Source organism: Danio aesculapii, chromosome 12, assembly GCF_903798145.1.
Source record: "Danio aesculapii chromosome 12, fDanAes4.1, whole genome shotgun sequence".
NCBI lineage: Eukaryota > Metazoa > Chordata > Actinopteri > Cypriniformes > Danionidae > Danio > Danio aesculapii.
The window spans coordinates 27,679,006-27,694,415 of NC_079446.1; the positions used below are offsets into that span (position 1 = coordinate 27,679,006).

General features: G+C 33.6%; 1 protein-coding gene across 1 annotated transcript in view; it reads right to left on the minus strand.

Moving 5' to 3' along the window:
- opn4b (opsin 4b) overlaps window positions 1-15,410 on the minus strand; it is a 76,853-nt gene that overhangs the window by 11,773 nt on the left and 49,670 nt on the right. Inside the window, exons 4-8 of the mRNA XM_056469384.1 lie at window positions 14,419-14,622; window positions 12,710-12,881; window positions 12,342-12,506; window positions 7,574-7,681; window positions 57-243 (exon numbers count right to left, since the gene is read on the minus strand). Coding sequence (XP_056325359.1) covers window positions 57-243; window positions 7,574-7,681; window positions 12,342-12,506; window positions 12,710-12,881; window positions 14,419-14,622 — 836 coding nt within the window. The remainder of the gene's footprint in view (window positions 1-56; window positions 244-7,573; window positions 7,682-12,341; window positions 12,507-12,709; window positions 12,882-14,418; window positions 14,623-15,410) is intronic.

Sequence of the window (15,410 nt, forward strand, 5' to 3'; positions counted from 1 at the left end):
TGGCTACAAATATATGGGTTCATTGGGTTGTTTCTGGCCTGGAGGTGTTTTCTTACTGATTCGCTGTCAGATACAGAGGACAAGCGTGCCTTTCCGGCTCGATGCAAGTTGTTGCTGGTCTCAGAGGACTGGCTGGTCAAAGTGGAGCGTCGTGTGGACATAAAGCTACTGCTGCTGAAGCGGTCTCTACGAGGAACACACAGCAGCACTCCAAGACATGGGATGTACTTTGCAATGGCAGACCTGCCAGAACAAGAGAGAGAAAACATATACAGGAGGCAGTAAAACACCAATGACATCTGTTGCTTTTCACACAAATTAGGACTGCAGGGCAAACTGTTAGATACATGCTTATTTGTGCCCTTTTTATGAACTCCAAAACTATAAGTGGATGATTTCTTAACAAATACATGCAAATGCATATCTGCATGGCTTTTCTGGTAAACTTGCTTGGTAGTTCTCCTGGAAGAGTGTTGCACTATATATTTTCAACAAAGAGCTCAAAAACATGCAGAAAAAGATAAAATGGCAGGATTACTTTAGCAAATGCTTAAAAAAAAAAAAAAAAAAACATTTGTTTTTATTGTAGTATAGGACAGTGTTTCTCAACCACGTTCCTGGAGGATAACCAACACTACATGTTTTGGATGACTCCTTTGTCTGTCACACCCATTACAGGTCTTTCAGCTACTGCTAATGAGCTGAAGATCTGAATCAGGTGTGTTTGGTCAAGGAGACATGTGCTGTGTCTCAATCGCATACTTATACTACGTCCTAAAAATATGTACTTTTTGTGAAGGAAAAGTATATACTTTTGAGTGTGTAACAGAAGAGTATGCAAGCTTTGGGACATACTACTTCCTTGTTAACAGATGTTGCTTAGTTACAAGCCCTGTCAATTATCCACACATCATCCACATTTCTTTCATATTTAATTACCTACCTTGTTGGAAAAGCAGCAGCAGGATAATCTGCCATTTCATGTAAATAAATCTCCTCAGTATTTGGATAATTATGCATTCAGACTTTAATGTCCAAACATGTCTTTATATAAGTTCACAATGTTGTTACGGATGAAATATAACACAGAAACGACCAACTTGATGGTTGGTCTCGCGCATCCACCATGTTTGTAGTTTATTTACACTTTTCAACTGCATTTGTAGTTCTGATCAAATTTACATCCAACATGCAATATATTGTGGACAATATTAGAGGTTAGAGTATGGATGGTTCTAATTTTTACTGGAAATAGTAAACTATCCGGTAACCTTTGGCGTACTATTTTCAACATAATATGATTTGAGACATACTATTTCTATTTTCAAATACTATTTAGGATGGATAGTATGGGAATCGGGACGCAGCAACGGAAAATGTGCAGGGCCAGTGGTCCTCCACGAACATGGTTGAGAAACACCTGGTTAAAGCTTATTCTCAAATATCATGAAAATAATACAATTTATTTACTCCCGCTATGTGTATAGCACTGTAATAAAACCTAGCATAGTCATGTTTCAGGTTTGTCACAGACAATTCAGCACCAAAATATAATTTTGAATCCATTTGTTTTTTTCATGTCACAGTCTTGTTTGATTTACTCAAAGCTACGTTTTATAGGTTTCATATAAATAGCCACATCTTGCCAATTACTCTTAGTTGCAAAAAAGAGTAAACAGCACATTTCACATTAATAAAAGTAGTACAATTAAAATTGTCAATAAAAAAAACAAATAACTTTTGCTTAAAGTGCCCTTATTTTTGTTATTTTTTTATGTTCCTAATCAAGGCTGACATTAACACCCGCCAAATGCAGGTGGATTTCAGCTGTTGGAGGTTAGATAGACACTCACACTAGCCACTTTGGTTGGTTGGAAATCATTTTTGAATTGTAGTTTTCTTAAAAGCAGGGTTCGACAATAAAGATGGCCCAATATTCATAGAAATGTGATTATAGAATCGAGAAGCTGCAAGACAGACCAAAATAACTGTGTTCCACGCGAGCAAACAAAAGCAGATGAATGCCGAATGAGAGGATGATCACTCGCGATCACAGATGATGTGATGCACACGATTGTTAAAAAGCGCACGTGCTCCCGTTTACTTCCGCGAATCACAGGAAACGCAACTGGTGCTATCGATTCTTTTTGAAATAGACTGGACAAAAAGCAATGATCGTGCATTCACAATCCTGCTGCTTTCAAGAGCTCAATATTTAAATATATGCATATATATCCTTCTGTATGCAAGAGCAGTCACTGCGTTCGTTTTAATTATTCTTTGAACAGATTATTAGCAGGCCTAACATTAACCATGTGCGTGAGTACATCCTTTCATTATCATTATCATATTTTTGTTTGTTTTTTTTGCTTACAATTATTTTTGTTAATATAGTTTAATTATCTTTTCTTTTTTTTACAATAACATTTCTTTAATATGAGATTAACCCCCCGTTTATGTGTAGTTAACTGGTGATCTGGGACCTTTAGTCTGGACAGGTTACTGTGCATATTTTAGATACATGACAATAATTCTTTTTTAAATGTCTTTTTTTTAAATAAAGGTTTTGTGGAAATAAAAAGTGCTTGTATACAGCTATATTTTGCTTGTTTTGACACGTTAAAAAATTTGTGGCTAAGAAATAATCATACATAAATCTGGTAAATCCTTAATTTTGAGCTCTGAAAAGTGTGGAATAAAAACTAATTGCATTGTGACAACCCATTTGCTCATGCTCATTGAGCAAGCTCATACACAACACACACAAAAAGTTAAATGAATGAGGACGCATGTGGACATAACACAAATCTAAATCAAGTAATTTCAGCATATCAAGGTCAAATTTATGCATATAAAACATATTTTCCCAATAACAAAAGTGTGGCTAGTAAAATTGGCGAGTGGCTAGTAATGTTGAAAAAACTACTAGCCACAGTGGCTGGTGATCAAAAAAAGTTAATGTCAAGCCCTGTTCCTAATATATATATATATATATATATATATATATATATATATATATATATATATATATATATATATATATATATATATATATATATATATATATATATATATAATAGGTCTGCCAGCATTGAATTCATTTCCTCAAATATTTATATTTCATATCACTTCATTTTTCCATTGATTTGTTTGAAGATTTGCTTTTTTTAAAAACCCTCCTTTCCATTAGCCTGCTCTGCTTTGATTGGTCAGATGGCCCAATAAGTTGTAATTGGTCTACCATTTATAGCAAATATCACAATTTAAACACTCATTAACATATCTAAATGAAATTTTCAGAGCCTTCCTTAATCTTTAGTGGTTGTACACTGTGCACTGTAAAAAATAGCATTCATTATGGGATGCTCTGTCGACTTTTCAACTCTTTTTTAGATATTTTTATAGTTTGAAATAATATAATGATTTAAGAAATAATATGTAGAGAAAATTGTAAAATAACAGAAGGTTTTATTGGGTAATATACACCACCAACACAGCCAATATGTCAATTTAAACTATGAAAATTTTAATAAAAGTTACTTTTTTCACCTTTTTAAGGTTAAAAATTGTCAGAAGAAAAATCAAGGTCTCAGAGTGCGATTCAAAAGCATAATCAAAAATAAAAAAATAAAAACATGAATCACAAAATATGGAAAACTGCTAATTTACAGATATTTTTTACAGTGTGTGCATAAGTTGCAAAAGAATACATGTTTTGTCTCTACATTAAATTTAATGTCAATAACAATGACCCAACTAAACTCTTTGTGGGTCAGAATGGATGCTTGCAGGTAGCAATCCCTAAGCTGTAATTATGCAAATTTGTCATAGATGAATAAAGATAAGTAACAAAGTGAAACAAGAATGACTTACAACTTGTTTAAGTTCAAAATCTGTTCTTTCTTTAGGAAACCATAACTTCATTCATCATGTACTTTGACCTTTAAAACTGCAGATCTTTTGCATTCACAAACAGAATGAGTTGATTTTTAAAAATGCATAATTGTGGAAAATATTTAATTGTTTAATAGGGAAAGAGAATATTGTGTTTGCTGTTTCTTGTGTCACTTATCAATCCTTCGTAAGGATGACCTTAAATTGAGGTTATGTGTAAGTGATGACCTCATGCTTCAAGTGCTTCATGTCGAGGCATTATTCTTGTGTGTCTCACCACAGATCGGTTATGAGCAACACATGGCTCAACGCATTCACAGCAGATCAATCTGAAGTAAATCTGACTTTTAAAGGTCAGAATCTACCTCTGTCATTTCAAGGTACTTGTGCTTGCTCTCTGAACACAAAGCCACTGATCGATTTAGGTCTGCCAAGCCTTGAAGCACGCAGCATGCATTTTTTTTGTAAAACAAGGTTTCATTTCACTGGACAGACCTTTCTAAACTGGAAAGCAGAGTGTGTAAAAAACTAGAGCAGATGGTTACTGAGTCAGGTCTGCTTTGGTGCTCAATTTGGATCAAGGCTATTACATTTATGTAAAATATTGCATTTATTAAAGGTGATGTAGAATGAAAATCTGGATACACTTAACAGCTGAATAATAGGAGTTAAATACATTGAAATGACATCACATGAGCCTCAATCACCATTGTTTTATAATTCAAAATAGATAGAAATCCTGCTTGATGCATCTTAAATGCATCTCTGACTGCCCCTTTTGCTGAGTGTATTCATAATTTAGCCCATATTTCATCCCAAACATTACTTAGAGAAAACTTTCATTTCATTTAATTCCTTTACTCTCCTTAGATATAAAATATCTCTCCACCACTTTTGGATAAGGATTGACGTGGAATCTCCTCAGTGTTATTAAAACAAAATGAACTTTGTATTTGGTCCAGTTTTTTGTATAAGGACCAAGGTATGATCTAGAACTCTATTATGGTGGTTTATGAGGACATGTCTGACATCCTTGTAATTCAAAACGCATAAAAATCATTATTCTTAATGGTGTCTATTTACATTCAATATTTCCTCTGAGGGTTGGATTTAGGGCTAGGACCATATAAGTGGATTTTAAAAGTAAACTGTCCCTGTAAACTGCCAATAGCAACTCGTGTGTATGTGTATGTTGTGTGTGTGGGACAGGCGCTGATATGAGCTGCAGAGTGTCAAAAAAGTACTTAAAGGTGCAATGTGTAAGTTTGACACCCAGTGGTTGAACTAGGTATTGCATTCCTGATTCAAAAAACACGCAAGAGCGGGTTGCCAGATTGACGACATCAACAAGCGTGTGCTGGTTATCGAGCCTAAAGGCTGATTTAAGGCTTATTTATGTTGTGCTTTAAATAAAAGTAATAGCACGCGAAAGAAGGAATATTTTCCATATTAAAAGAAGTTTTTGTTCTACGAACACCTCGAATTTATATTTTAGAAATGGCTTCTATTTCTTGCAGCTGAGCAACTGGATAAATTGATCACCTCAGATACACCGCATGTGCTTTATTCAGTGTTAAATGCTAATAATGTGAGTTTGAATGCCATTTTACATGACATTTATGGCTATACTACTAAAAGCAGCAGCAAATAGTTCATCTCAGATCTTGAAAATAAAATAAACCATTTGAAATGGAACTTTAGAACGATGACTCGGTGCAAGCCAACAAATATCAGTCATTCAGCATGTACATTTAATAATATTAAAGAGGTTTAATATGTATTAATTAGATTTTAAACCAAACCATTTTGTTGGAGTGCAGTAAGTGCACTATTCTATGCTTCTGAATGGCTGTATTTAAATTTCTGTTGTCTTGTTTGCAAATCCTGTCATGTAGCGTGTTGTTAGGACACAGGGTTACAATGTAACCTGCTCACCTAATGTTTATGTTTGTATTATTGATATTATTTGCTAATTAATAACCACCTCATGTGAAAGTATAAGTCTGCATCTCATTTCAGAGTCTGCTACTGTCCACCGGAGGTCACATTTCAGTCACGGACGCATGCTTAGAGAGCCTTTCTAACTGAATGAATGAATTACGAAATACTGTGACATACTGAAATACTGAAATATAATTTGCTAAACTGGCAATGGCAAGGGGACTAAAAAACGTGATGGACGGAGCTGTGCCGTGACTATTGCTCAGTGAAGTTGTAGGTGATCTTTGAAAGGTTAGATTTTGTTTGTTTATTTTAACATCCTGATTCCTTTGTCTTTTGTAGTTCATTAGCCTAAATAACAATTGCTGCGTCTCAATTCGCATACTATCTGTCTTAAATAGTATTTGAAAGTAGAATTAGTATGTCCCAAATCGTAGTATGTTGAAAAGAGTATGCCAAAGGTTCCCGTATGGTTTACTATTTTCGGTAAAAACTCGGAGTAGAAATGTCCATACTCTAACCGCTGATATTGCCCACAATACATTGTGCATAGGATGTGAGTTTGATTAGAACTACAAACGCAGGTGAAAAGTGTAAACAAACTACAAACATCATGGACGCGCGAAACCAACCGTCAAGTAGAGAGGCTTCGGTAAAGATGTTTGTATGACTGTTAATTAATATCTAGCCCACTGGAACATATTTTAATCCCATTTTCTGTGTTATATTTCATCTGCAACAACAATACTGAAGTTATATAAAGACGTGTTTGGACATTAACGTCTGAATGCAGAATTACCCAAAGACCTGAGGAGATTTCTCTGCATGAAAGACTTGTGAATGGGAGATTAACCTGCTGCTGCAGCTTCTCCAATAAGGTAGGAAATTAATATGAAAAAAATGTGGATGATGTGTGGAGGATTGACAGGGCTCATAACCAAGCAACACAACGATCTGTTAACGAGGAAGTCGTATGTGCCAAAAACATGTATACTCTTCTGTTACACACTCAAAAGTGTGTACTTTTCCTTCACAAAAAAGTACATACTTTTAGGGTGTAGTATAAGTATGCAAATTGGGACGCAGCATATAACATAAATCGGCAGGTCCGTCACATTTTAGGGTCCCCTTGAAGCATTTCCATTGGGTTCCGTGCTATTTGAAAGTGTTGTAAGAAAATGCAGCGTGTTTTTGTAAACTGTTTGTGTTGTGAGAAAATGCAGCGCATTTTTTAAAAATGTGTTTGCTTTGTGAGGATTTGCACAAGTGTGAAGATTGCAAGATTGCAATTATTCTTAATTGCACATGTTTTCTTAAATTGCAGAACGTTAAGCTCTCTCGGCCACTGTACAAAAGTGATATGAGAGACCTTTATATTATAACAAAATATTCTATTCTATTTCTATTCCTTCAAACCAATAAACAAATAAATAAATAAGTAAAATTACACCACTAATATTCCGTAATAAATGAATAATTAACAGTAATGATATTTAACAGCCTTGTTAAAGATATTCTGCTAACACTATTTTAATAACATTTTTACACTAGTTTGTATTCAAGATTGTTATATGAAATTAGCACATTTTTAATACAACAAATTGCTGAAGTTAAACCGTAGTGCTGTTATTTTTTAAATTTTGACATGCTACTGCTCACTGTGAAGTCACCGTACAGTACTTAAATCAGCAGCAAGAAAATACTTTATATTAAAGGCTCGAGCTCAGCATCATCAAACCTGTATTTGGGATGAGTGATAGCATAGATGATGGGGTTGTGGATGGCAGATGCTTTGGCAATCACAGCGGGCACAGAGTTCATGTAGGGTGTCAGCATGTCTGCGTATCTGTGAAAAGAGTAAGAGAACACGGCATTACACATCATTTCATATGCTTTCATTTCATTCAACCCACATAACATCCAAACACAGCCAAGGAGGAGGCAAATGAGCAAAATGATTCTGTCTGTTTGAAATGCGAAACAGCATGTACAGTATGTGGGATATGAGATCATTAAAATGAGAAAAAAATATTTAATTCACACAGTCTGGGTAAAATAGAGTTTATTATAATATTACATATGTTATGTTATGTTATGTTATGTTATGTTATGTTATGTTATGTTATGTTATGTTATGTTATGTTATGTTATGTTCATTAATTTCCCTTCCGCTTGGTCCCTTTATTCATCAGGGGTTGCTACAGCGGAATGAACCGCCAACTTATCCAGCATATGTTTTTCTCAGCGAAAACCCTTCAAACTGCAACCCAGTACTGGGAAACATCCATACACACTCATTCACAGACATACACTACGACCAATTTAGTTTATTCAATTCACCTATAGTGCATGTCTTTGAACTGTGGGGAAAACCGGAGCACCCGGAAGAAATCCATGCGAACATGGGAAGAACATGCAAACTTCACACAGAAATGCCAACTGGTCCAGAACTGACCCGAACCAGCGAACTTCATGTTGTGTATTTTATTAATTTTATTTTATCATGTTATGTTATGTTATGTTATATGTTATGTTATGTTGTGTTATGTTATGTTATATGATGTTATATGTTATGTTATATGTTATGTTATATGTTGTTATGTTATATGTTATGTTATATGTTATATTTTATGTTATCAGTTGTGTTATGTTATATGTTATGTTATGTTATGTTATGTTATGTTATGTTATGTTATGTTATGTTATGTTATGTTTTGTTATGTTATGTTATAAGTTGTTATGTTATATGTTATGTTATGTTTTATGATATGATGTTATATGTTATGTTATATGTTATGTTATATGTTGTTATGTTATATGTTATGTTATATGTTATGTTATATGTTATGTTATATGTTGTTATGTTATATGTTATGTTATATTTTATGTTATCTATTGTGTTATGTTATATGTTATGTTATGTTATAAGCTGTTATGTTATGTTTTATGATATGATGTTATATGTTATGTTATATGTTATGTTATATGTTATATGTTGTATGTTATTTTATGTTATATGTTGTTATGTTATATGTTATGTTATGTTATGTTATGTTATGCTATGTTATGTTATATGTTATTTTATGTTATATGTTATGCTATGTTATGTTATATGTTGTTATGTTATATGTTATTTTATGTTTTACAATTGTATGTATTACAATTTTACATTTTATGATTTTCTTTTATTCTATTCTAATATACAGTGCATCCGGAAAGTATTCATAGCGCTTCACTTTTTTTCACATATTTTTTGTTACAGCCTTATTCCAAAATGGATTAAATTTATTGATTTCCTCAAAATTCTGCACAAAATACCCCTGAATATTCTGAAATTTCAGATTTCTCCAGAGATGTTCAATAGGATTTAGATCTGGGCTCTGGCTGGGCCACTCAAGGACATTCACCGAGTTGTTCAGGATTTAGGATGTCTTTGTACATTGCTGCATTCATCTTTCCCTCTATCCTGACTAGTCTTTCAGTTCCTGCTGCTGAAAAACATCCTCACAGCATGATGCTGCCACCACCATGCTTCACTGTAGGGATGGTATTAACCTGGGGATGAGTGGTGCCTGGTTTTCTCCAAATGTAACGCCTGACATTCACAGCAAAATGTTTAATTTTAGTCTCATCAGACCAGAGAATTTCATTTCTTATGGTCTGAGAGTCCTTCAAATTCGAGGTAGGGAGTGGCTTCTGTCTGGTCATTCTACCATACAGGCCTGATTGGTGGATTGGTGCACATATGGTTGTCCTTCTGTAAGGTTCTCCTCTTTTCACAGGATTACGCTGGAGCTCAGACAAAGTGACCATCGGGTTATTGATCACCTGCCTGACTAAGGCCCTTCTCTCCCGCCTTTTCAAATCATGTCCATTCAACTGAATTTATTACAGGTGAACTCCAATTAAGCTGCTAAAACATCTCAAGAATGATCAGTGGAAACAGAATGTGCCTGAGCTCAATTTAGAGCTTCACGGCAAAGGCTGTGAATACTTATGTACATGTGATTTTTCGGGTTTTTTATTTTTAATAAATTTGCCACAATTTAAATTTTTTTTCCCATATTGTCAGTATTGTGTGTAGAATTTTGATGAAACAAATGAATTTAATACATTTTGGAATAAGGCTGTAAAATAAAAAAATGTGGAAAAAGTGAAGCGCTATGAATACTTTCCGGATGTACTCTATTCTATTCTATTCTATTCTATTCTATTCTATTCTATTCTATTCTATTCTATTCTATTGATTTGAATATTAAATACATATACAGTGATTTAAATATTTTTATAAGTTGTTTGATTTTTCTCTTATCATATTTATGATTTATATGTACATACATTTGAATGTTTGTACATTTCAGAAATATGTTAGAAGATTTACATTTTCATTTAAGCCTTTCTTGTCAAATTATCATATTGTGTAGACAATTATTTACTTTAGTGCCACAGAAATGAAACAGCAATGTCTGTACTTTAAAGAAGAAATTCTTCTTGGCTACACTCATGAAATACTTTGAAAAAATGTTTGCTTCTCTCTTGAGAAAACTGGACTATATGCTGAATCACATGAATAGACAATATTAATTATCTTTTATTTAAAACCATTTCTGCTCTTGTTAAATATCTTTCTGCTTTGAGTCTATGCACTGTCTGAACAAACAACTGAAGTCAAATCTTTTTTTTTTTTTGTGCTAGCAGTGAATATTGTGTAAAAAAATATAGTGACATTGGCAGCTGAAGTTCATCCATCAAATATTAAGCTATTTTGGTTGCCTCCAGTAGCTATAAATGAATAAAAAGCTATAAGAAAAGCCAAAGTCCACCATAACATCATCCAGCAGGTTGTAATAAAAATCTAGCTCTGTATTTTACAATTCTGTTTCTCGAATAATATTATATATTTATAGTCATTGCATAAACTGGGTAATAACAATATACTATCCATAAACCTACCCCTGAATATGGTAATGAAAAAAAAAAAATCAAAACAAAAATGGTAATGACAATAATTTCAAGTTGACTGACTACATTAAAAATAGCAAACATTTTGGAAAGACTTTAATATTAGTCATAGTTTTTGCAATTAACTACTGACTTATTAGCAACCTATTATTAGGATATTAACTGTTCATTAGTTGTTATAAAGTACGATCTTATTCTGAATCCCTAATCCTACCCAAAACCTAAACTCAACCTCTACATCCTCACTATTAATAAACAGCTAATTAGTAGTTAATTAAGGTAGTAGTGCTAGTTCATGGTTTGTTAATACTGTGAATTGTGACCTAAACTAAAATGTTTGTTTTAAAAGTTCTAAAATGTTGTTAAAATATGCAAATGAGGAGCTATCTCAATAAATGTGTTAATTTGAATACATTTCTAGAACAAAAATCTGAATATTGGATGACGTCAGGTTCAAAATTCTTGTTTAATTTTTGACGCATTAGAATCAATGTGTCTACTATCAAAGTCCCTTTAAGGTAAGTAATTTCACTGGGCGGCCATCTTTAAAAAACACCCCTCAGGCAATATGCACGGGCATTCAGTTTGATTGGGGAAACATCAAATTCTCCAAAACTGCTTGCCAAGCTTACGATTGAATTTCATATTAGCAATCACCAGTTAAATGAAACAACAATTGTGCCTTTAGTTTCATTTCTAAACGTTTGAATCACACAAAATCTGCAGAAACTCACATCTGGTTCGAGCTCCTCCCCCGAATTATTGTCAGTCTATAGCGATTGATGATTGGCTCCTGTACTAGAAGGCGGGCTTTATTCGCTATATTGACTGTTACACTTTTCCCTATTCAAAACAATACGAATGACATGTCTTGTGTATTCTATAGTCTTTGCTACTATGGATCCACAAGAAATAATTCCATAGAAAACAATTTCTCTATAAATGAAAAAGTGTTTTTTTTAAATCACTTCATGAATAGCCCAAACTGACAGGTGCATGAAAAAACATGTATTACATCATGTATTAGCATATAAAATCAGTAAATTAAGCTCAGTACTTTCTTATGTACACTGTAAAAAGGAATACATTACTTAAAAAAGTAAGTAACCCCATTGTAACTTCACTTTAATTTAAATATGGATTCCACACAATTCCCTCAAGTAGTCCCAACACAAATTTATTAAGTTAACTTAATCGTTATTACAAACTTAAGTGGATTGAACATAAAAAAATTAAGTTGTCCCAAAAAATATAGAGAATTGTGTTGTTCCAATTTACTTTAAACAAGCAGCAAAATATTTTTTTTGAGAGTTGGAATTGTTTAAGAGGATTTAATTTTTATAATTAGGCACCTAATTAAGTAATTTATTTTAAGGCAATGAGTTTCCTCACCTTTTTAAGTAACGTCAAATTTATCGCTTTGAGAGAAACTGGTTTACTTACTTTTTAAAGTAAAGTCAACTAATCGCTTATTAAACTTTAAGTACATTGTAAATTGCAACCAAAAGTTCTGGATGGTGTGTGTAAAACATGCTGATTCTCACCCAGCAAAAGCAGTGAGAGCCACACAGGAGTATGGAGACCAGGAGATGACATACAGCAGGATCACTATAAGCGCTATCTTTGCCATCTTCCACTCGTTTTTCATCCTGTGGATCTTCTTGATAGAATCTCTGGGTCCTCCTTCTCCATTGATTTTCCCCACAGCTCTGTTATTCGCATCATACAGATGTGAAAACAAACAGATAAATACAATGCACATCAGTTTACGCAGTGACATATTTAATCAACCACGTCTTTGTAAAGAACACAACAAAGCACCAATCTAAAATTGATCTCTTTTTTTGATAAATAATGAACCTCTACTTTACAGATTTTTTTTTCTCCAGTAAGACGTACTAAACCAGTTTACCTGTCGGTTTCACGGATGGCCTTGAAGATAAAGAAGTAGCAATAAATGATGACGAAGAGGGGAATGAAGAATACAAAAGTGAAGAGCAGCATTGTGTAGGCTCGAACAGAAGGACTGAAGGTCATGTAGTCCCACGAACAGGATGTCAGCAGACCTTCAGGAACATATGCACCTGACAGGAGAAAATATAATAACATATTGTTGAGTGTATGTACAGTAGTGTGGGCTTCAGAAATGAGGAGGTATGATTTCCTCTCAGGTTTTCTTTTTTAAGAATTCAGGGAAGGTCCCCCCAAAAATAAGTTATATTAGATGAAATCCAAGAGCTCTCTCATCCTCCATAGATAGTAATGGTCCAGAGACGTTTAACATCCAAAAAAAAAAAAAAAAAAGCAAAACATCTAAACATTCCATGTGACTTCAGTGGTTTACTATAATTCTATAAAACTATATGCAAAAAATATATATATATTAAAAATTTTTGCCGCACAAAATCACTCTTGGGGATTCATATGGATACAATTAACAACTGAAGTCACGTGGACTGTTTCACCACTGACCAATAGTAGTTTGAATACGTTTATCAACAAGATCAAAGTATCTAAAGAGAGCTGTTTCAAACTCCTGAACTGAACTTTAAACTTTGGCCTAATTTCGTTTAAAATTAAATCAAAATCTATGTTTGATTTTGTCTGAAGTATAAACCTTTACCTTTCTAAGACTTTTTTTATCCTAACAACCCACCAAGTGATTTTGTTTAAAAGATGTCTAATAGATGTCAATAACATTGCAACTTGCCAATACATACTAAACATACTAACTACATAATAAACTGAATCTGGGCTGTCAGTAAAAATGTAAAGGACTTCTAATAGTAGTCAAAAACTAGAATTGTCATCAAATAGAAAGATCCTAGCAGGCACACAACATCATAAGATATTAATATTAGGTTAGATTCAGGTTGTGACGTCAGGTGACCAAAATTCAATGTCTTGCCAGCATCTTAGGACAACATTACTTTGACGTCCAATAACAATGTCAAATCACGTTGATATTTGGTTGAATTTAGGTTGTGTTGGGAAGTGACTAAAATCCAACGTCGAGCCAACATCTTAAACCAATGTAATACTGACAATTATTCGCCAGGTATGGCAACCAAAATGCAACGTCTGATAGATGTCATCGTGGTAACGTCCACACAACGTCAAGCTGTAACATCATTACACGTTGATTTTTTGGTTGATTTTTAAGTTTGTCGTTGGACATTGACATCAGCTTGATGTTGGGTTCTGACGTCAACCTGATTTTCATTTCCAAACAAAATGCAGCGTCCCCACAATGTTGGGGTACAACAAAAATATGACGTTATGTTGACGGTCTGTGCCTGCTGGGATTAGACAGATTCACATGTGTAGTCATTCTTTTCTTTTTGATGACTAGTATATTTTTGGAGTATTGTTAGACATCTTAAGATATCTGGATTTTCACTGACAGCACAAATGTAGCCTTGTTTAAGTCAAGATCTGAATGTTTACATCTACAAAAAAAATGCTTGCTGGAAACAAAAACAATCTCAAATATGATGTACTGAAAATGTGACCATTTCTAATTGACCTGTCCCATTCAACATCTTCAGCATTTCTGACTCTAATTAACTCTTCCCTCAACTCCTTACAGGCAAAACACCTCTAGTGTTTGTATTTACTTACTCCATCCAAAAAAGGGGGGCAGGCTCCAGCCCATAGAGTAAGCCCAGGCAGCGCAGAGGATCAGCAAGGCTCGTTTGCGTGACATAACGCCAATAGAGGCCAAAGGACGAGTGATCACAAAGTATCGATCTACTGCAATAATCATGAGTGTGATCATTGAGCAAATTCCAAACAGAGCACCGCAGAATGCATATAACTCACAGCCTGTGAACAGACACATGAAAAATACTGTAAAATCAGATATAAAGCAGACATCCAGTTGTGGACAAAGTATAGAATTCAAGCCCTTGAGTAAAAGTACAGATAGCTTCATAAAAATGTAATGGACCATTTTCATATTTAACAGTCATCATATTCTTAAATCCTTGGAAGTTTTTTATTATTTTTATTTTTATTTTTTTAAACTTGTGAACGTTTATGCATTGTATGCATATACACGTATACATATGTATGTATGTATTCCTGCATATAAACTTTGCGTCAAATTTGTTTGTAATGCAGCATCTATAGGGCTGAGAGTAAATTTGATGTTATTCTCTTATCTGGCTGCCGTCATCAGTCTCAGACAATTTTTTTCCTTTTTCTGAAAGTCTTGATAACACTATCGAGAAGTTTTTCGTTTATTATTTCAGCAAATAGGGTTGTAAAAAAAAAGATTTGTTGCACTCTCCCTTTCACTACGCTCTAAGTTTACCCAGCTATGATGCCTTCTGCTACTGAGAAACCCAGAAATGTGAAGTGTCTATCCAGAAAAAGTAAACAAAAAACAAAATTACTTATAAATTTAATTATGTACTTAAATACTTATGTATTTAAAAAAATCAATAAAAGTACTAATTGATAAATGTTTATTTTCAAAACAGGCTCATTAGAAATACATGCTCCAGCCATAATTTTTTTTTTTTGAAAATGCAAAAACATTCTTAAAGATATTTAAACAAGTTGCAGTTTCCTGGTAAAATAAACGCAAGGGGCAGTGTGATGCTCTGGGT